General features: G+C 42.3%; 1 protein-coding gene across 2 annotated transcripts in view; it reads left to right on the forward strand.

Annotated features, from left to right (window-relative positions):
• Positions 1-7,896, forward strand: part of MAP3K20 (mitogen-activated protein kinase kinase kinase 20) — a 192,570-nt gene extending 184,674 nt beyond the window's left edge. For both annotated transcript variants that reach the window (XM_063648320.1, XM_054477607.2), the window contains exons 18-20: positions 1,447-1,521; positions 4,126-4,276; positions 6,417-7,896. In XM_063648320.1, the coding sequence (XP_063504390.1) occupies positions 1,447-1,521; positions 4,126-4,276; positions 6,417-7,117 (927 nt within the window). In that variant the 3' untranslated portion in view covers positions 7,118-7,896. The remainder of the gene's footprint in view (positions 1-1,446; positions 1,522-4,125; positions 4,277-6,416) is intronic.
• Positions 7,897-23,791: the final 15,895 nt, after the last annotated feature.

The raw sequence follows: 23,791 nt of genomic DNA on the forward strand, positions 1-23,791 counted from the left end.
GCATTAGAGAGAACGCATTGTAAATGTGTTCTCTTCATACACATCAGAGTGCTAAACAACCATGTCCTTTTAATTTACAAGTGGACATCAAGCAGATCGATTTGATATTCATTGTTGGATTCCACTGTGAATCTAGGAGTTATTTCCACGACATTATTTATCTATAAGGGTTGTGACTTGGTTTTACCTTTTTCTTATTTTGTCGGGACATAGTATGTTGTCTTGAAGACTGGAAAGATATTTTCTTTCTTCCCCACCCATGCCACGGAGTTTGTAAAACTGAATATAAGTGTTTCTGCTATCATGCCATACATACAAAATCGTACAGCAACATTTTTTAACAGGCTTATAGGAAAACTAGAACTGGGACAGAGCAATCAAAAGTTATAGAATTTTTAAACATCAACAGAAACAATAACAATCCTAATTTAAAACAAACAAACAACAGCAACAACAAAAAACTAGCCCAGGCTGGGTGCAGTGGCTCACACCTGTAATCCCTGCCCTTTTGGAGGCTGAGGTGAGCAGATCACTTGAGGCCAGGAGTTGGAGACCAGCCTAGACAACATGGTGAAACCCATCTCTACTAAAAAATACAAAAAATGAGCCAGGTGTGGTGACGTGCTCCTGTAATCCCAGCTACTTGAGAGGCTGAGCCTTGAGAATCACTTGAACCCAGGAGGAAGAGGTTGCAGTGAACCAAGATGGCACCACTGCACTCCAGCCTGGGCGACAGAGTGAGACTCAGTCTCAAAGAAAACCTAGCCCAGCTAAATCTCTATCACATTTTCTTTGAACCCAGCTCACAGCCAGTCATTCCTTTGCAGCCTTAAACCTGAAGTGAAAGGGGGATGGGAGGAGAGTACAGCTTATTTCTGAGGCTGTTTTCATCATAATTAAAATAGGATCAAAGCTACAGGCTTCCTCACTAATCCTTCGTTTTAATATAGTGGGAAAACATAACCACGGTTTCTTCATGTGTATGTGCAGCTTTGCTGGACAGTGTGATGTCATGGAAAGCAGAGCGATTGTTGAAGCCACTAAACCAGCCACGGCTTTACTCAAGGAAAGCACTTCTGGGTCTTCTCATATTGCTATGGATTTCTCTTAATTGTGGGAAAGCTTTCCAACTGATGCTTCAAACTTTAGCATGAATTAATGACCTAATGATAGGATTGAGTGATAGCAAATGTTATATCGGAAAAGAAGGCTGTGGGAGGCCATGACTAGCTGTTTACAAATATACGAAAGGATGTCTTATGAAAAGCAAAACCCCAAACATTAGCATGTTGTGAGTGATCACATGAGAACCAACAAGGCTTTCATGATAATCTGATCTTATGCCCCATTTGCTAACTGTTTATGGCACAACCAGCCTCAAAGAAACATACTATAGTAGAGCAGACTGTGTTATGGTACTACACCATCCTACCTTTTGTTTTTCAGCCACCATTTGTAATGGAGAAGTGGATTGTAGGAATAGCAAAAAATCAGACTGTGGAGTGCACTGTCACATATGAGGTAAGCTCTGGGGGCAAGAGGCTGGTGGCCTCACCATCAGTTAATGAATATAAATTTATCTGTTACCTCAGAGCATATAATTTATTGGGAGATATACCCAGAGCATATAATTTATTGGGAGATAAACCAACCAACATGAACATGGGAAGATCAATATAATTTCTCTCACAACATGTTGGGAAGAAAAGAGAACAGGATAAACCTACCCAGCTAGAGAATGAGGTAGTACTTCAGTCATTCATTAGTTATGGATTGAACACCCCATGTAAGATGTTTGGTATTGGGGATACTAATACTTAATACTAATTTTTTTAAAATCAACAAGATCTTCGTGGCTGGTAGGACATACACCTTACAAGGTACGTAGACCCAGTGGGAGTGGGTGGAAGGCAACAGTTATAGTACAGTCTTGGCACACCTGGAGATATTAGTGTGCACCCACCACCAAAGGGACATGCATTTCATTCATTCACCCAATTCATTCATTCAAGAAACATTTATTAAGGATCTACCATGAACCAGGCACTATTAGAGGTGCTTATACCAGTTTGATCACACTAACTTCATGTAAATCAATACTGAAAAATATTGGCCAGGTGCAGTGGCTCACACCCGTAATCTCAGCACTTTGGGAGGCTGAGGTGGGCAGATCACTTGAGCCCGAGAGTTTGAGACCAGCCTGGGCAGCATTATGAAACCCTATCTCTACAAAAAATACAAAAAGTAGTCGGGTGTGGTGGCACATGTCTGTGGTCCCAGCTACTCGGGAGGTTGAGGTGGGGGGATTGCTTGAGCCCAGGAGGTTGAGGCTGCAGTGAGTCGAGATCACACCACTGCACTCTAGCCTGGGTGACACAGTGAGACCCCTGTCTCCAGAAAAAAAAATACTGAAAGATATTATTATCCTCATTTTGCAGATAGGAAAAATAGGCTCAGAGAGATGAAAGGAAGTCTTGAGGTGTGAGGTACTCACTGACAGAATTGTTGAAGTCACTTCCACGTTTTCTGACTATAAAAAACACTTTCTGCTCTTCCCTGGCTACTCTGTTAGCTCCCAGTGGCTGCAGTAAGATGAAGTCCACCTCAAAGAGGACTTTGTGAGTGTGGCATTTTGATGGTTTCCTGGGCTGCCAGGATTTGGCTTTTCAATATTAGAAGTACAAACCCTGGGCCAGGCACGGTGGCTCACGCCTGTAATCCCAGCACTTTGGGAGGCCAAGGCGGGTGGATCACCTGAGGTCAGGAGTTCGAGACTAGCCTGGCCAACATGGTAAAACTTCATCTCTACTAATAATACAAAAATTAGCTGGGCATGGTGGTGCATGCCTGTAATCCCAGCTACTCAGGAGCTGAGGCAGGGGAATTGCTTGAACCCTGGAGGCAGAGGTTGCAGTAAGCTGAGATTGCGCCATTGCACTCCAGCCCAGGAGACAAGAGCAAAACTGTCTCAAAAAAAAAAAAAAAAAAAGAAAGAAAGAAAAAGAAAAGAAAAGAAATACAAACTCTTGCCAGTGCACTTATCCAGGCTGGAAGCCAAAAAGTTTTACAGCAGTTATTTATCCTCACCTGCTGGGGTACACAGGTTGTCAGGGATGAGGCATCTGAGAAGTTATATTATTTGTCAAAGCACTGCCTGCAAGGTGCAAAACCCAAACAAAAGAGGCTGGTTGGTCTTGAGGAACTTAGAAACTAAACTATTCTACAGCCTGTTAACCGGTCCTCACTACCCAGGAAAAGCCCTCATTAGTAATTGGACAATTAGAACAACCAGATTCTACCTCTGCCTGCCTTAGACAGTTTTGCAGACAGCACACCCAGTTCTTTTTCTTCTTCTATCTCCCTCCTCCTCCTTTTTTAGACCCCATGATGATATGCCACTTTTGTCTGGGTTTTTCACTTCAGAGTTTTTTAAAACAGATTTCCCTAACCATACTGAATCCTGGAGACTCTTTAATTGACACTGATTGGTGACAGCTAGTGAGGAGGGAGATTTCAGGACAAGAAAGTAATGTGTCTTGACCTAGCGTCCTCTCCTTTTCCTGGTCCCCATTTCTTACTTCTTGATCCTGTCTCACTTTTGCATCTGAGACCGTTCCCCCTCCGTGCAAGTAATTCACCCCACCACCTTCACTCAGTTTCCTTGATGATCCAAATTCAGTCTTAGGCAAACATGGTGGTCAGATTTTCATTTATTCAACAAAATAGCTGTCTTCAAGTACTATAAATAGAAGATGTAATTTTTTATTTCTTATTAAACAAAGAGGTAAGTTGAGATTTGTCAAATATAATAAATTCTGGGAAAAGACAACCATATTTTTTAGCTACTATAGTTTACTAAGAAATATATGTTATAATCCATTAACGAATAAGTGCTATAACCCACTAAGAAATAAAGTGGTTAAAAATTTTCTTTTCATTGAATTAGCATATTTGGACCAACTGTTCAGAATATTTTCCTAGTGCATTATGATAGTGTTCTAAGAGGTGAAATTGAAGTGATACAATAACCTGGATGACTTTCTTTCCCATTTTATATATGTGTGTCTATTTGGTCATATGTTTCTATTTGTCTTTTTTTTTTGTCTTTTTTGTTTGTTTTACCAGAGTGATGTTAGAACTCCAAAAAGCACTAAACATGTCCATTCAATTCAGTGGAGTAGAACAAAACCTCAGGATGAAGTGAAAGCAGTCCAACTTGCCATTCAGACATTATTCACCAATTCGGACGGCAACCCTGGAAGCAGGTCCGACTCAAGTAAGTTAGTGTTCCCATATTAGATGTGTGCTAGATTCCAGAAACTTAATTATGATATTTCCAGATGATCTGAAGACTCAGAGGATACCACCTCAATCAGTTAAGATCTATCTTTGAGCTTCGAGTAGCAGAAAACCCAGTTTCAACTGGCTTACTCCAATAATTCCCCAAGTGTGGCCCCAGGACCAGCAGCATTGGGATCACCTGTGAACTTGCTAGAAATCCAGATTCTCAGGCCCAAACCCAGACTTACTGAATCAGAACTCTGGGGATAGGGCCTGCAGTCTGCATTTTAAGGAGCCTTCCCAGTGATTAAGAACAACTCTAAAGTCCTTAAGCCACTGATTTAAACCGTAATAAAATTTATTATCTTCCATAACAAGAAGTCCAGAGGTAGGGCAGGCTCCAGGTGCAGGAAGATAAGCCGGCTCAACCATATTCAGAGAGTAGAATGAACCTTCCCTTCTTTCTGCCCTGCCATGCTCAATAGGCTGCCTTAGCCCTTGGCTCCTCTCCTGTTTACAGTCATCACACAAAGATACCGCAATGCCCAGAGGAAATAACGGGTTAGGTCCCTACCTGTTCTTATATATAGGAGTAAGCAAAACTTTTCTAGAAACCCCCAACAGACTACCCCTCAGCAATTCTGCTTTGGCCAGAATGGAGCAACTTGTCCGTTCCTAAACATGGCATGAGCACATCTGACTTAAACTAATTAAAGTCGATCCCTGGAGTCAACTCTCCGATCACATGGCTACATGGAGGGGGATGGAGACTGAGCAAAATCAGGGTTCTATTGGAAGCCAAAATTCCAGAGAAGTCAAGGCAAGGAAAGAAGGCATCGTGATTCTGTATGCTACTGCTCGTGTGAAGTATCTAAAGTAGTCAAAGTCATAGAAACAGGAAGTAGAAGATAGTTAGCAAGTGGGGGTCAGGGGGCAGGGGAGAAGGGAAGGGAAAAGGGGAAAGAGGAAGGTAGAGATTAGTGGGTATAGAGTTTTAGTGTTGCAAGATGAAACAATTATAGAGATCTGCGCAACAATGTGAATATACTAACACTACTGAACTATAGGCTTAAAAATGGCTAAGATGGAAAATGTGGTTTTTACCACAATAAAATACACACATATACACAATAACAACAACAAAAGAAGGCATTGTGATGGACTGAAGCCTGGAAGGAGTCTCTGGAATTGTCTGGACAAGTCACTCACTTCAGAGGTACGGGTCACCTGTGCCCAGGCAGTGAGGAGACAGAGACATGTGCATGCTTTGATACCCTCCACATGCGCCGTCTGCATGAGCAGGGGGTGGAGTAGCTGAGGAAGCTAAGGCTGGGAGGACCACCCAGGAACTCTATAACATGGGTAACATTGTTCAGGCTCGGGGGAAAACAGCAAAGATCTCAGGTGTGAGGAACTTGCTTATTCACTGAAATATAGCTTACTAAATGGTCCTTGTTAATTCACCATTTTCTTTTACCTTAACTTCTTCCTATTTGCCAATGCAGCTTCATTTTTTTATGCTGAAAATACTTCTTATTCCTGAGCCTCAGGATCTCTCCTGTGGACACATGAACGGTCTTTCTTCCAAATAACCTCTAGCTGTCTCAACCTTCGGAACCTCATTTCTCTTATCTGCATTTAGGGTCCTTGAGGTTTTAAAAATGCAGGTTGCAAAACAAACCTTTTGTTTACTAAACATGCCCCTGCCACCTGAACATACTTTCTAGAAGTGACAACACAACTATGTAGGAACAAGATGGGATTTAGATACAGAAGGACTTGGTATTATTGACTGAGTGATCTCGGGCAAGTTATTTGGCCTCTCAAGCTTCCTCATTTATAGAATAAAACTATTAGTGTTTACCTAAGATTATTGAGAGGATTAAATGAGATAGTGTAAGTAAAGCCCATGGAACCATGCCAAGCACATAGCATATATTGAATAAGTGTAAATGTCCTTATTTTTTAAAAGTATTTGTAATAAAGGAAATGTCCTTATACATAGCCTAGAATTTCTATGAATGGTAAAGCTTAGAGCATCCCAAACAGCCCTGAATTATCCTAAGACAGGCGTATGAATTAGACATGCAGCTTTAGTGTGGCTTAAAAGATGCTCATTTCCATTTCTCCCGCAGGTGCTGATTGCCAGTGGTTAGATACTCTGAGGATGCGGCAGATTGCATCCAACACTTCTTTACAGCGTTCCCAGAGCAATCCTATTCTGGGGTCACCATTCTTCTCATACTTTGACGGCCAAGATTCCTATGCTGCTGCTGTCAGACGGACCCAGGTGCCCATTAAGTATCAACAGATTACACCTGTGAACCAGTCCAGAAGCTCGTCTCCTACTCAGTATGGACTGACCAAAAACTTCTCTTCCCTACATCTCAACTCTAGGGACAGTGGCTTTTCCAGTGGCAATACTGACACCTCTTCAGAGAGGGGTCGATACTCAGACAGAAGCAGGAACAAATATGGACGTGGTAGTATATCACTCAATTCTTCTCCTAGAGGAAGATACAGTGGAAAAAGTCAGCATTCCACTCCTTCAAGAGGAAGATACCCTGGAAAGTTCTACAGGGTTTCTCAGTCAGCACTCAATCCTCACCAGTCGCCTGACTTAAAGAGAAGCCCCAGGGACCTCCACCAACCCAACACCATACCAGGGATGCCTTTGCACCCTGAGACTGACTCAAGAGCCAGCGAAGAGGAGAGCAAAGTCAGCGAAGGGGGCTGGACAAAAGTGGAATACCGGAAAAAGCCCCACAGGCCATCTCCTGCCAAAACCAATAAAGAGAGAGCCAGAGGGGACCACCGTGGATGGAGAAACTTTTGATGAATTGAACTACATAGTTTTTCTAAGCAGGTTAAAAAAAAAAAAAAAGAAATGTAATGGTTTTTGATAATATGATCCCTTCAGATTGAATTAACGAAAAGACAACGCTTCCAGTTTTTGGATTGGGAAATACCTTCTAATTGAGACTATAGCCAAACCAGGGCCAAAATTGTGGATATTGGTCACCCAGTGATCATAACTAGGCTTGAAAATCACTACACATATTTTCTGCCTTGAGTGAACATTTTTAGAGGAAAGGTTATGCCATCTTTTTACCCTAACCACTGATATTCTGGTTAGCAGGGCCAGGACAAGGGGAAGGAAAATGAGGTCAACAAAAAAATTAAATTTTTAGGAAAAGATAAGATGAATGTTACTGATTTTTCCTTTTGGCTGAGGCTGCAATATGGCCTGGCAAGGCACTGCTACTGATCTTGTCTTTAACATTTTGATATTATTTTGTTCATCATAATTTTTTTGCATTTGTTTTATTTTTTAAAATATTGCATTAAAATATCATTTAGCTTGATTATCGAGTTTTTTGGTTTGAGGTTTTTTGTTGCTTTTTTCTTTTCTTTCTTTCCCCCTCCTTTTTTTTGGATGTCCCCTTAAATTTTGTGCCCAAGGCAGGTACCTCACTCATCTCATCCTTGGCTCAGCCCTGCTGGTTAGTATTTAGTATTTATTTTAGTAAGATATTTGTGTTTTTATGATGGTCAGAGTTGAACTGATCTGGCTTGTCATTTTTCAGTAATAAAAAAAGTTACTGAATTTAATGTTGATTATGATGCATATCTCATTCATTACGATTTATCAGAAACCAAAGATTTAAATTGCCTAGATTTGTGGTTCTTTCTCTCCCTAAGTTCCCAGGGACTGCTTTCAAATAGTATTTTCTAAATTTCACCAAAGAAGGAGCAAAGAGGATAAAACAACACTCCATAAAGGCCTCTTGGGATGTCAGAAATCTAAAATCTAAAAGAAAACAGACACAGAGCAAGACAATAATGTCACAAGCTAAAAGCCAGAGAAATTTAAAATTACCAACATCCTTGTTGGAGTAAGACAGTAAATATCAGCCTTGCAGCAAGACAGCTCCGAGCAGCTGCGGGCAAAGAGGTAAACCAGTGGGGGTGCAAGGAGACTGTCTTCAGCTTAGGGCAGAAATGGTGGGATCCCACTTGTGAAATGCTTCATGTTTTACAAACCAAAAAGTCAGGTAGCAACAAACTTATTATATGTCAAATCAATAAATGTTAACTTTCAATATTCTGAGATTCTGTTCAGCATTCACTAACCCTGTTTAGCATTCACTAAGCCCTACACAGGATTCTCAGTGCTCTGTAGAAATCCAAAGGACACTCTTCTAATTCTGTGGGTTTGAATTCTTTTTTAAAAGAAGCTGGTCATCAGAGTACATGCATTTGTTCTCAGGGTAGCTCCCCTGCTGTGTGTGATACATTACTTGAGGCCTGGTGGGGAAAACTGTATTTTGGTAGCATTGAAGTCAAGGTGGGCGGGGCATGGTGGCTCACGCCTGTAATCCCAACACTTTGGGAGACTGAGGCAGGAGGATTGCTTGAGCCCAGGAGTTCAAGGCCAGCCTGGGTCACCAGCCTATCTGGGTCAGATAGGGAGACACCATCTCTACAAAAAAATACAAAAATTAGTTGAGCATGGTGGCATATGCTTGTAGTCCCAGCCACTCAGGAGACTGAGGCAGGAAGATCACTTGAGCCTGGCAGGTCAAGGCTGTAGTGAGACGTGACTGCACTGCAGCCTGGGCAACAGACCAAGACCCTGTCTCAATCAATACTAAAGTCAAAGTTATAGGAAATGACCTTTATTTACAAGGGAAGTTGTCATCACCTAAACATTGATTCAACAACTTGATTTTATAAAAGTTTTATTGTGTGCCAAATGTATTTACAAGCAAAAGCAATGGGAATGGTGTAATCAGTTAGTGAGGGCCTCTTTTCCATCATGTGTAACCAACTTCGAAGGTTTTCAGCTCCACCATGATTCTTTCTCATGAAGCTATCAAGCACACCCTGTTTTCAATTATTTTTCCTTTTCGTCCTTCATTTAAATTTAAAGAAAAGTAGACTAATGCAAAATATGCTATCTTAATATCATGCTGTTTCTAAATAAGCAATAAAATATTTTCTGTGATCAGAATTTTTGGATAAATAGATGAACAGTCTTGACTGAGTCACTCTGAAAGGAACACAAAGTATGGCCTTAATTGTGAAACGAAATTTGCATTCTGGGGAATTGCTGAAGAGTCTAGTTTAAAAGGCACTATGCAGATCATTGCTAGTTTCATGCTATTTCTTCCATCTTGCTTTCTTTGGTTATGGGGTAGCGAATCCAAGCTGGTAATAAAATAACTCAATGATCTCAGCCCTATTTAGTGCAGTCAATGACTGCAAAGAGGTTATTTCACCAGCCCACAAAACTGACCACTTTGTAATATCTCATGGAAAACTACTTGTCAGCATCAATGCTCCCAGTCAAAATCAAAGTAAGAACATCTGCAGTCTGCTTCTTGACTGTAAAGAAATAATAAGTTGGATGTTCTCTCTCTTTTTTTCTTTTCCTAATGGTACTTATTCACCAAAAGTCACTTGCCAGGTTGAAAGATGAATGTAAGTCAAGAGCAAAGCAGGGATTAACAGGACTTTTTTTTTCCCCATAAAAATAAATTAGTAGCCAACAATGAGAAACTGTATTAGTCGCAAGGGGTGAGGTTAAGACCAAAAAAAAGAAGAAGAAGAAAATCAAAAGGAAAGAAAGGGATATTATTTTAGGATTAGGAGAAAAAAAATACAGTAGAAACAAATCAAAAGAGTATATCTTGGACAGGGCACCTCTAAATGTGGAGATTTTCCCTAAATAGGCTTCAGAGCTAGTTTGGAAGTGCCAAGTCTACATGGGTTGCTACCATAGAGGCAGTCTTTATTCCAGGCAAGGCCCAGACAAAGCAGGATGTTTAGCTCTTTGCACAGTCACCAACCACATTAGCAATACAATGGACCTAGGCTGAATAAATGGAAAATCCCAAATCTGTATAGGAGAACTGGGGATTTTTTTTTAATCAAGGACTACTTCTGAAAGAAATGTAATTATCAATTGTTTTCAGCCAATTTATAATGAATATAAGCTCATAAAAATAAAAATATAATATTTAAAACTATTTACAGTAAAATTCAGAACAGTAAAATCTGACCTGGGAAAATTAGGTAAGAACTAGTAACTATAAAGGAAAACTCACAGTGGCAGAAGCTATAATTGGTAACATGCAGTATGAATAACAACAAAAAATTGATATGCAACATCTTCATTGTAAAATTAAAATTGCAAATAATTGATTCCATAGGAAAAAATCAGTACAATAAAAAATTTGGCCAGGTGCAGTGGCTCACATCTGTTATCCTTTGGTTAACAGCACATTGGGAGGCTGAGGCAGGAGGATCCCATAAGCCCAGGAGTTTGAAACATGGGCAACATAATGAGACCCTGTGTCTACAAAATATACAAAAATTAGCGAGGTGTGCTGGCACATGTCTGTAGTCCCAGCTACTGGGGAGGCTGAGATGGGAGGATCCCTTAAGCCCAGGAGGCTAAGGCTGCAGTGAGCCAAGATCATGCCACTGCACTCCAGCCTGGGTGACAGAGTGGGAACTTGTCTCAAAAAAATAATAACATACAAATGGGAAACAGCATTATGTTGGATAGGAAACCAATCAGGAAATTAAATTGATATAATGACATTCATTCCATGAAATGCTTTCTTGACAAAAACATTTCTCAATATTTATATAATTCGGATCAAAATGTTTTATGTATAAGTAGAGTCAAAATGTCTCCAGGATCAAAACAGTAGGGTCAGAATCTCCAATAGTTCAAAATGGCAGGGTCAAAACATCCTGGATACACCTCAAGGCATTCTGACTTAACTGCAACTTTTCCAATTCAGTTGTACCAAAATATTTTATATTTCATAAGCTTTTTAAGTACCTTCTCTACAATTTATCCTTTCACTTCAACAAGTTGGTACAGATGTGGTATGCTTCTACAACTCTGGTTCTTAGAAACTACTCAGTTTTAAGATGTCATGATGTAGCCATGCCACCTTGTTCAGGATGTAACCTCCCTGAAATTTTAAATTATAGAGACTGCACTTAGGAGGTGTATCAACTCTCTTGCCATCATTGGATCTGAGAAACTACAGTGAAGCTGGGGTGCCCTGGGGAAATTAGAGCGAAAGACCTGGACTCAGCTTCTTACTATTTGCTGTTATTGGAACTGGCTTATGAGATTGCTAAAGTGGAAAAAGTGCCAAATGTAGGGTCAAAACTGTCAAGGCTTTAGTGTACCAGCTGACCAAATAATGCATGACCGAACCAACAGAGTTACAGAATGAAGATTTATAACCTCATAGTTCACTCAACACTAAAATCAAGATTCAGTTTCTACAACCAATGTCTCATTACTCAAGTCTACCAGAGAAACTCCTGGCCTACTACCACCCTGATGAAACTTACTTAGCTTTCAGGGTCCTGCTGAAGTCCTGCCTCCCTGGAGACCTCCCCCAACAGCTCCAGCCACTTCTCCATTCTGCTCCTCTCCAAGGCCCTTTATCACACACTCCCTTGCACGGTTACTTCACCCTGACAAACCCACTCCCTTGCAGGTGCTCTGTGAGTACAGTGCAGTGCTGCCCAAGAACTTGACAATAAGGGAAATAAGACTAAGCTCTGAGAATTAATTGATGAAATGGCTACGATACCTCCCAGGCATGGAAACGTGCTGCAGGTACAAAGCAATCCAAAGAGAGCATGGGTCTTTCAGAGGCTGTGGTGAGTTGGAACAGCCAAAGCTGGTCATCAATGGAAGCCTAGAATGCAATCCACAAAGGAAAAGGTTAGCCATACTGGGCAAGCAAGACTTTCATGCAGGGCACAACCTGCCCAATCTCAGGTAGTGGCCCTGTAAACTAGATAATATTGTCCAGCATAATCCCTCCCAAAGTGATGTGAGAATCCATTCAGCCTGAGAAATATGTACCTGGTGTAGAGATGGTCCTATAACCCTGCTCCTCTGAACCTCTTTTGCATCACCCCCACAGTGAAGCAACCACACATCACACTGCAGCCACACTGAATTAGCTGCCAAACCCTCGTCTTCAAAACTTTGTACTCCTTCTCTCCCCCTACCCTCGATCCAGCTGCCCCTGTATTGTCTGCTTAAGTCACCTTTCAGCTCTCTGCTGAGACATTACCACCTCCAGGAAACCTTTCCAGATCCCCATGTCTGAGTCAGGCCCGCCTTTGTGGCTCACATAGAAACTTTTGGTTACTCGATCATATTTATCCCCCTCTATTGTAATAAATCTCCCAAGATTTGCTCCTCTGTATGCCTCACTGGACTATCAGCTTCATGAAAGCAGGATTGTGCCTATCTTGAGCCCCTGTGTATCTCCAATACATAGTTGATAATCTTTCTCCAATACATAGTTGATAATCTATTTGCTGAATAGATTAACTTATTAATCAGGCTAACACACATCAAATCATCTAAATTCTTGTTCTAATTTCATGTTCATTAAGTGACCTTAACAGAAGTCTCCAGTCCAGCTAGGAGTTAGGTCTAATGTTGAAATAATTACCATTCTAATTTTATACATCAGTCTCCTGTGAGCTTTGCTAATGTGAGTTGGCCCCTAAGTACAACTCAGACACTGATTAAGTTTTGGGGTGTATTACTGAGAGCAGATTCTGGGTATGCCAAGGACCCCAAGGGAAAGGCCAGTCTATTTTTCCTAAGAAGCCCCTTGTATCATAGTGAACTGTGCTCATTTTCTATTTTGAATTTTGACACCTAGCATAGCAATATAAATGCAAGTTCTCAATAAACACCTGTCATAGGAATAAAAAAGAATACTATGTATGTTCACAAATAGTCCTGTGTGACTCTACTTATAGATAAAATATTTTGATCTGAATTATATAAATATTGAGAGATGTTTTTGTCAAGAAAGCATTTCATGGAATGAATGTCATTATGTCAATTTAATTTCCTGATTAGTGTGAAATTCGCACATAGATATGTGTGAAACTCACACATAGTCGTGTGAATGTCCTTTTGGACATTCACAGAATCTCACTATTTGGCTTTCCTTTTCAGAGGCCCAAAGTTCGGTCTTTTTAATGAATATGAATTATTCCTGATCCCAGTGCCCTCTACAGTCCTGCTGTGACTGCTGCTAAAAGTACACAAAGCTTTACTGAAAGTCTGACCTGGCAGTTTTCCTTTCCTTTCTCTTACCCAAAGACACCAGCACCCTCATTAGTTGCCAGATGATGCCTCTTCTGGCTGAGACTGGAGGACGCTTTGTGTTGGTGCGGGGACAATTCAAGATTTGTCAGCTGGTAGTGGCTGATTATCAAGATGTCCAAACTGGCTCCTTTGCTATGTGTAAGCAATTTAATTTTGTGCCTAATTTTAATCTGCAGTGTACTGTATGTCTGCATCTGCTGTGTTAAAGCATTCATTAGCATTTAAAGGGGGAGCTGATGGTATTGATCACTCTTATTAAAACTAAAAACAATAATGTGGCAGTAACTGATGAGCATTCTCTTCAACCACTGAAGTCACAGCCAAAGTTTATGTACTCAAAACACTGGCAGAAACAGAAAATGCGATGTTAAAGCAAGAATACAAGGGGCATCTGTTAGGCATTTATAGTTGACTACCACCCACCCAACCCCTAGCTTCCCAGATTATAAGCTTCTTGAAGGTAGGAAAGTTTATTACTGAATTTCTATCACCTGTGCTCAGAGTAAGTTCTCAATAAATTTTCAGATGAATGAATAATTAAAGAAGGAAGGTGAGGCTGGGGCAGTGGCTCACGCTTGTAATCCCAGCACTTTGGGAGGCTGAGGCAGGTGGATCACCTGAGATCAGAAGTTCAAGACCAGCCTGGCCAACATGGTAAAACCCCATCTCTACTAAAAATACAAAAATTAGTCAGTCATGGTGGTGGGCACCTGTAATCCCAGCTACTCAGGAGGCTGAGGCAGGAAAATCACTTGAACTGGGGAGGCAGAAGTGACAGTGAGCCGAGATCACACCATTGCACTTTAGCCTGGGCAACAAGAGCAAAACTCCATCTCAAAAAATAAATAAATAAATAAATAAATAAATAAATAAAAACAAGGAAGGTGAAATAACCAATGCATGTTATATGAACACTCAACAAGAACAACTATATTTTTCTTACAGACAGCATAATGGCTATGTAATACTATGTAACAAATCACCCCAGAACTTAGTGGTTTAAAATAAAAACAAGCATTTACTATCTCACAGAGTTCTTGTGGGTCAGGAATTCAGGAGTGACTTAGTGGGCAGGTTCTGGGTTGGGTTTCTAATGAAGTGTCAATCAAGACATTGACTGGAGCCACATTTATCTGAAGGCTTGACTGGGGCTGGAGAAATCTGCTTCCAAGATGGTCCTCTCAAGAGTGTGCTGGTGTTCTTAGGAGGCATCAGCTCCTCCCCATGTGGACTTTCCACATCTTTAAGGATCCTCATGACATGATGGCTGGATTCCCGCAGAAAGAGTGAACAGGAAGTAAGGTGAAAGCCACGATATCTCTCATGACCTAGCCTCAGAAGTCACACCCAGCCATTTCTGTAAGATCCTAATGTATAGACAGGTATACACAGGTCAGCCTACTCAATGTGGGAGGACTGCACAAGGGTACAAACACCAGGAAGTGAGAACTATTGAGGGCAGGGGCTGTCATCTCATAGGCTTGCAACCGCAGGCACCAGTTAAATCTCTGGCCTCCCCACTGTAATTTGGTGTCTTCTTTTCTAAGCTTTGCTGTTTCTGCTTGTTTCACATTTTCCCAATCTAAAATCTGGACCTGAGCATAGTTCAACTGAGTGTTAGAGCAGGAAGGTATTTTTTTTTTTTTTTGGAGACAGAGTCTTGCTCTGTTGCCCAGGCTGGAGTGCAGTGGCACGATCTCAGCTCACTGCAACCTCCGCCTCCCAGGTTCAAGCAATTCTCCTGCCTCAGCTTCCTGAGTAGCTGAGATTACAGGAGCCAGCCACCACGCCCAGCTAATTTTTTTGTATTTTTAGTAGAGACAGGGTTTCACCATGTTGGTCAGGCTGGTCTTGAACCCCTGACCTCGTGATCCACCCACCTCAGCCTCCCAAAGTGCTAGGATTATAGGCGTGAGCCACCGCACCTGGCCAGGAAGGCATCTTGAAGACCATTTACAGAAGTTCAATGTGCTCATTTTGCAGATAAAGAAACCAAAGCCTGTGGGGTTCTGAAGCACCTGCCCCATCACTAAGCCAGCTATGGGCAAAGGCAGAGCTCAAGGCCACCCAGCTCTGGCTCTTCTCTGTTCTCATTGAAGCTTATGCCTTGTGAAATGTTTAATCCCCAGTAAAAATAGTGTTCATGAGGTCCATCAGCTGTAAGTTAACACTTTTGTTATGGTACAGTTGAATCTTCTTGGGTCTCCATAAACAGCGGAAGAGTCTTCATGAATTAGTAGATGAGTAAATGCTTCTAAAAGCAAGACATTAAGGCAATTACATTTCTTCTTTCCTTCACCAGGCCTGTGTTGGTTTCCTCTGGATTTTATGGTGCTATAGAGAGATTATGTGTTTTATGGAATAAATATTTCTAACAAAGTCATCTTTAAAATAAGTTTTAATGCTCAATTCAGTCAAGCAAACATTAGCTGACACCCACTGGGTGTTAGGTATTGGCCTTGCATTCTCTCTGGTTTCCATTGTTAATTCAGGAACAAGTCTCAGAGGTAAGGAGAATTATTTCCCTATTGACCTAATTGGAAACTTGGAAAGAAAGAGACTGAAACATAAAATGGCAAAAGAAAAATCATTTATTTTGTGGAACAGGAATAATTCGTTCCCCACTCCTTTGCTGTTCTTTGGTTCCTTCTGCATTCCTCTCCACTCTCCACTCCCCCTTCCCCTGTTTGCACTTCATCCTTGCCTGAGGGACCTGAGGCTCCGAACCTGAAGTTCTCGGGACTTAGCCGACTCTATTATTCTTTGTCTTTGTCTTAAAAATGTCTAACAATCACTAGCTCCTGCATTTAATATAACATACTCAATGATGACCTTTCCTTAAATTTGAGCCATTATAGCAAATCACTATCTTATTTTATCAAAGGCTCAAAATAAGTTTACCAAAAATAAGAGCTCTATTAATCCAGCACTAGATGGTTGTTATGAACTGGATGTTTGTCCTCCCACAAATTCATATGTTAAAACCCTAATCTCCAATGTGACAGTATTTGAAGATGGGGCCTGTATTGGTCCATTCTCACGCTGCTATAAAGCACTACCTGAGACTGGGTAATTATAAAGGAAAGAGGTTTAATTGGCTCAGAGTTCTGCAGGCTTAACAGGAAGCATGGCTAGGAGGTCTCAGGAAACTTACAATCATGGCAGAAGGCAACGGGGAAGCAGGCACCTTCTTCACAAAGCATCAGGAGGGAATGTAAGCAAGAACAAGGAAGTGGCACACTTTAAAACCATCAGCTCTCTTGAGAACTCATTATCATGAGAACAGCATGGGAGAAATCATCCCCACGATCCAATCACCTCTCACCCAGTCCCTCCCCTGACATGTGGGGATAACAATTCGAGATGAGATTTGGGTGGGGACACAGAGCCAAACCATATCAGGGGCTTTTGGAATAATTAGCTTATAAGGGTGGAGCCCTCATGATGGAATTAGTATCCCATAAGGAGAGTCAATGAGAGATGAGAGAGCTTCGTTCCTCTCCCCTACTCTACTCTCCTCTCCCCTCCCCTCCTCTCCTCCATGAGGATACAGCAAGAAGACGGCAGCCCGCCACCCAGAAAAGGGCCCTAACCAGAACCCAACCATGCCTGATCTGACTTCCCAGCCTCCAGAACTGTGAGAGATAAATTTGCGTTGTTTAAGACAAGCCATCCAGTCTATGGTAATATGTTAAAACAGCTCAAACTGACTAAGACATTCGGCAATTTTCAGAGGTCCCATACAATACAGATGAAGTTCCAAGGAAACTCAAAAGGAAATCAACAATATCTGCTTGGTTATGTTGGTTTTTTGAGATAGGGTTTCAGTCTGTCACCCAGGCTGAGCGCAGTGATGCAGTCAGAATTCACTACAGCCTTGACCTCCCAGATTCAAGCGATCCCCCCTCCTCAGCCTCCTGTGGAGCTGAGACTACAGGTACACACCACTACACCTGGCTAATTTTTTTTATCTTTTGTAGAGATGAGACGTTGCCCAGGCTGGGGTCTCAAACTCTTGGATGCAAGTGATCCTTCCACCTTGGCCTCCCGAAGTGCTGGAATTACAGGCGTGAGCTGCCACGCCCAGCTTCACCTGCTTGTTTTAATGAGGTTTCTCTATAAGAAACAGTCTCATTCTATCTAGTTCAAACACAATTGAATTTTCTGTAGCGTAGTATAAAACATATCATGGAAGGAATGATTATGATTAGAGTTAACATTTATTGAGTATTCATTATGTATGTGCCAAGCCTGGTTCTAAATCCTTTCTTCATTTAATCTTCACACCAACCCTATGAGGTAGAGTCTATTATCATCCCCATTTTACAGTTGAGGAAACTGAGACATAGAGAAGTTAGCTATTTGCCCAAGGCAGTCCAAGAAATGGGGTAGAACCCCATAAAGACTGGAGCTGGAGATGGTTCAGAATGTGAGGTGACTCTAGGGGCAGATCCTTGTCATTGTGCTCTGCCATTAATGTGATTCCACTACCCCCACAGAGCTGCTGCTTTCCATGCCACCACCGTCTGATCTTCACTGCTCTCCCTCCTTCAGCTTGCAGCCACAGGCTTCCCATCCTTGCTGCTAGCTCCTGAACTTTTAGCTGCAGCTCCCACCTTTAACCAGTAAAACCTTCAAGCCTTCCATATTTCTTGTTTCAAAGTGCCAAGAGAGTCTATTTGGCCCAGCTCATATTTTTTAAACAGACCGCAGAGGTTGCGGGTTGCTCAGCAGACCCTATGTTGGATAGGTGTCCATTCCTGGTCTTGTCAGCTGTGGCCCATAAAGAGAAGAGTACAAGACTAGCAAATGATATAAAGCATGGCTATTTAGGCTACAAGGGCCTGCAGGTGCAATAATTTCTCTTAGAACAGAGTAAAGACATAACCTTTCCAGCACATTGTTATTCTCTAGTGATTAATCTACACTGTTTGCTACAAAGGCATATTTCAACAAATTTGCTGAATTTAATAAGTCTATTTTTATGTGGCACTTACAAGAACTGTACCAGGAAAATTATGCAGATAAAAATCTCTGCCTTTTAAGAAAGACTGGATCGGATAATTTTATATACCAAAGTGTAATCAATTTAAACCAATATTAAACTGAGTACCTACTATGTGTAAGTTATCATCAAGGACAGACTTTTTTTTTTTTTCCATACAGGATCTCACTCTGTCACCCAGGCTGGAGTGCAGTGGCGCCATAATGGCTCACTGCAGCCTCAACCTCCCAGACTCAAGCTATCCTCCCACCTCAGTCTCCCCAGTAGCTAGGACTATAAGCACTCACCACCAAACCTGGCTAACGTTTGCGGTTTTTGTAGAGACAGGGTTTCGCCATGTTGCCCAGGCTGGTCTTGAACTCCTGGGCTCAAGTAATCCACCTGCCTTGGCCTCCCAAAGTGCTGGGATTATAGGCATGAGCCACCGTACCTGGCCAACAGAATTTTTTTTTTTTTTTTTTGAGATGGAGTCTTGCTCTGTCATCCAGGAGTGCTGCAGCACAATCTTGACTCACTGCAGCCTCCATCTCCCGGGTTTCAGCAATTCTCCTGCTTCAGCCTCCCAAGTAGCTGGGATTATAGGCATGCACCACCATGCCTGGCTAAGACTTTTTTTAAGAGTAAGAATTAGGCCAGGGATGGTAGCTCATGCCTGGAATCCCAGCACTTTGGCAGGCCAAGGCAGGTGGATTGCTTGAGGCCAGGAGTTCGAGACCAGCCTGGCCATCGTGGCAAAACCGCATCTCTACTAAAAATACAAAATTAGCCATGCATGGTGGCATGTGCCTTAAATACCAGCTTCTTGGGAGGCTGAGGTATGAGAATTGCTTGAACCCAGGAGGCAGAGATTGCAGTGAGTCAAGATCATGCTCTGCACTGCAGCCTGGATAACAAAACAAGACTCTGTCTCAAAGGAAAAAAAAAAAAAAAAAGTAAGAAATAGAGTTTGTAGAATTTTAAGGATCACTTAAGTTCAGTGTTCCTTAAACTGAGATCAGACGTGTTCTAAAGGTCACACATTCTTTAAGAAACGTTTTAAAGTTTTGTGTTCGTATTTCCAGACCAATCTAAAAAATTAGTATGAATGTATTCTGGAGCATCCATGTGGCCACCTCAAAGCTATATACTGCCATGCAAATTAAGTGTTTGAGTCTGGGTTTTTCTTAATGCCAAATAGTATTAATATTACTCTTGGTGGGCTAAAAATACAAGGGGAAATTTTAAATACACATGAAATGCATTTATGCCAAAGCTCACTGCATGTAGTAGTTTGGTTTCCCAGTAATTGGAACAGAGAAAAACGATGACAGAATTGAGTAGGTGAAGACACTGTATTCATGAGGGGAACAACAATTATTTTGATCTAAAAAAATCCCACTTCATATCCAATTAATGCTATTAAGTTTCATTTTGTTTATATTCAGTTTGTAAGTCTGTGAGAGATGTATAGTTGAATGACAACTCTCAGGAAAGAGGTTTCTGCTTTTTGGAGTGGTGGTTTTCTTTTAAGTAACATCATAACCAAAGTAATTGAGTAATCCTAGGAGAATCTCATAATTCTTTTCCTTTAAAAGGATGCCATACATTACTCAAGTTTGAGAAATGCTGATTTAACTCAACGCTACTGAGTTTTAGATGGTAGCCACAGGGCCTAAAATAAGCTACAATTAAATCATAGTTACAATTACTACTACTACTGAAAATGGGAGAGAAGAAAAAAAAACAGGAAAAAGACATCAGAAAGTGACCAGTAAGATGATCAAGATAGGCACGGTAAACAACCCTGTGAAATAATACTTAAGACACAGACTGTAACTTCTTCATCCCAAGTGCCTAGAATGTTAGATCCTCTGTTAAGTGGTAGTAAACGCAAGTGCCCACGACGACGCAAGATGGAGACAGAGCCAGAACTGGAGTTTTAGACCTGTATTCTCTCCTCAACTCCACTCCCAGAGCCTTTAAACACCTGCCTGCCCGGATTACCTGTCATCACTTTCTGACTTCTTTTTCCTGCCTTTTTTCTTCCCTCAGTTCTCAGTAGTAGCAATAAATTTAACTATACTTTATAGCTACCTCTGTGCCAAGTGCTTTAAAAACATGATCTTGTGCGATGTTTAATTAGACTCCGCAAATCCTGGATTGTCTTTATTTTTGTTTTCTTTGCCATTTTGTTTTTCCCATGTCTTCGTCTTGAAGTTTCTTGAGCTAGGCAGCTTTTCAAGCTGAATGGCTGCCGGTGTTCCTGAAGGGTGTGCACTTTCAACCTGAATTAGGCCATTGTGCCTATTACTGGGATCACGAATTAATGATACTTGTCAGTCATTATCTTGAGAGCTTTTTGTTGTCCTTAAAGACAGTTCATTTTGCTTGCTATTGTGACTGTGACAATTTGGTTCTCAGTAAAATACAGTTTACATGCGAGTGGAAACCTTTGTGTTTTGTAGTGTTCTGCTATGAGTTATGTTTTCCTCAGCCAAGTTCCCTGAAAGAAAACACCCTTCCTGTTCTCCCCTCAATCCATTATTTCTACCGTGACAGGTTTCTCAAGCAAACAGGAAAACCATCAAATGTAACAAACCTTTTTCTTTATGTAGCCCTTCACAGCAGAGCACAGAGGCTGGCCCCCATAACAGGCAACATTACCACCTTAGTTAAACACCGTTATCTCTGTTCTACAGAGGTGAAAAGATTTCCCTGGTGGTATTAGAAAAATCTAGAGCGCTGTCCAAATTTTAATGCAGAAGAACCAAAGTTGTCTTTTATCCAGATTATTGTGGTCCCATGTACATCATCCTTGCAAGACTGATTCCATTTATAGCCATAGAAAGATAAAAATGAGCATTCTATTCAACCTGCAGAGCCATAATCAGACTGTGCTAGGTCCTGCTGCTACAAAAAGACAGCACTTGGCTTCCCTGAGTGGGAAATTAGCACGAACTCCATTAGTTTGTGTTTTATAAAGACAGGAACATTTCCCCTAATACATATCTTAAAAGAGAATTTCTCAAAAGATAGCTATTCCCCCTAGCCCTGCTACCAATCACTCTTGTTATAGTGGGATGGTATCTCAAGTTTTATTAACAAGTTATTTTACTAAATAAAGCCTAGGTAAAAGATATACTCGTTCTGAGCTCCCTAAAAAGTTGGTGTTCTATCAAGGTTGGAAAGAGTGACTGACTAAAACACTGATTCTAGTTTTTTGTTTGGTTTGGTTTTGAGACCGAGTCTCGCTTTGTCGCCCAGGCTGGAGTACAGTGGCGTGATCTCAGCTCACTGCAACCTTCACCTCCCTGGTTCAAGCGATTCTCATCCCTCAGCCTTCCGAGTAGTTGGGACTACAGGGACCTGCCACCACGCCTGCCTAATTTTTGTATTTTTAGTAGAATCAGGGTTTTGCCATGTTGGTCAGGCTGGTCTATAACTCCTGACCTCAAATGATCCACCCACCTTGGCCTTCCAAAGTGATGGGATTACAGGTGTGAACCACCACATCCAACCTGATTCTAATTTAAAAACAAATGATTAAGAACAAAGACAACAAAGAAAAGCAATCATAACCGGCACACACTCTCTTCTTAAAATTGCCATTCCTGAGTTTGCTGCAGCATGTGGAAACCAAAACATTACCATTAATAGACAAGGAAAGGAAAATAATCCCAATCCTTTCTGCACTTCCAGAATTTGACCTTTAACAGAGTCAGAGCTGGGTTGAAGGTAAGGAGAAGCCAACATTAGCTCAGCTGGTTGTCAGACCCACCACTGAAAGTACTGGCTCCTTTACCATAGCGAATAGCTTCTCTGACAAAATTAAGGTCTTTGGCAGGGGTGGGGGGCACTTTTTTATTTTTATTTACTTACTTATTTTTGAGACAGGGTTTCACTCTGTCACCCAGGCTGGAATGCAATGATGCATTTGTGTCCAGAATTGGTGGGTTCTTGGTCTCAGCGACTTCAAGAATGACGCCGCGGACCCTCACGGTGAGTGTTACAGTTCTTAAAGGCGGCGTGTTGGGAGTTTGTTCCTTCTGATGTTCGGATGTGTTCCGAGTTTCTTCCTCCTGGCGGGTTCGTGGTCTCGCTGGCTCAGGAATGAAGCTGCAGACCTTCTAGGTGAGTGTTACAGCTCACAAAAGCACTGCGGACCCAAAGAGTGAGCAGCAGCAAGATTTACTGCAAAGAGCAAAAGAAAACAAAGCCTCCACAGTGTAGAAGCAGACCCGACCGAGTTGCCACTGCTGACTGGCGGGGCGGGGCGGGGAGGCAGGCTGCTTTCATTCCTTTATCTGGCCCCACCCACATCCTGCTGATTGGTCTATTTTACAGAGAGCTGATTGGTCTGTTTTACAGAAAGCTGATTGGTCCGTTTTGACAGGGTGCTGCTTGGTGCGTTTACAATCCCTGAGCTAGACGCAAAAATTCTCCAAGTCCCCACTAGATTAGCTAGACACAGAGCACTGATTGGTGCATTTACAAACCTTGAGCTAGACACAGGGTGCTGCTTGGTGCGTTTACAATCCCTGAGCTAGACACAAAAGTTCTCCAAGTCCCCGCTAGATTAGCTAGACAGAGAGCACTGATTGGTGCATTTACAAACTTTGAGCTAGACACAGGGTGCTGATTGGTGTGTTTACAAACCTTGAGCTAGACACAGAGTGCTAACTGGTGTATTTACAATCCCTTAGCTAGACATAAAGATTCTGCAAGTCCCCACCAGATTAGCTAGATATAGAGTGCCCACTGGTGCATCCACAAACCTTGAGCTAGATACAGAGTGCTGATTGGTGCATCCACAATCTCTTAGCTAGACATAAAGGTTCTCCAAATCCCTACTAGACTCAGGAGCCCAGCTGGCTTCACCTAGTGGATCTCGCACCGGGTCCACAGGTGGAGCTGCCGCCCAGTCCCGCACTGTGTGTCTGCACTCCTCAGCCCTTGGGCGGTCGATGGGACCTGGTGCCGTGGAGCAGGGGGCGGTGCTTGTTGGGGAGGCTCGGGCTGCGTAGGAGCCCACGGCAGCAGGGAGGCTCAGGCATGGTGGGCTGCAGGTCCCAAGCCCTGCCCCGTGGGGAGGCAGCTGAGGCCCGGCAAGAATTCAAGCGCAGCACCGGCGGGCTGGCACTACTGGGGGACCTGGCACACCATCTGAAGCTGCTGGCCCAGGTGCTAAGCCCCTCACTGCCCGGGGCCAGCAGCCCCAGCGGGCTGCTCCGAGTGCGGGGCCCACCAAGCCCACGCCCACCCAGAACTCACGCTGGCCCACAAGCGCCGCCCGCAGCCGCAGTTCCCACCCGTGCCTCTCCCTCCACACCTCCCCCCAAGCTCAGAGA

Source organism: Pongo pygmaeus, chromosome 11 (assembly GCF_028885625.2).
Source record: "Pongo pygmaeus isolate AG05252 chromosome 11, NHGRI_mPonPyg2-v2.0_pri, whole genome shotgun sequence".
Taxonomy (NCBI): Eukaryota; Metazoa; Chordata; class Mammalia; order Primates; family Hominidae; genus Pongo; species Pongo pygmaeus.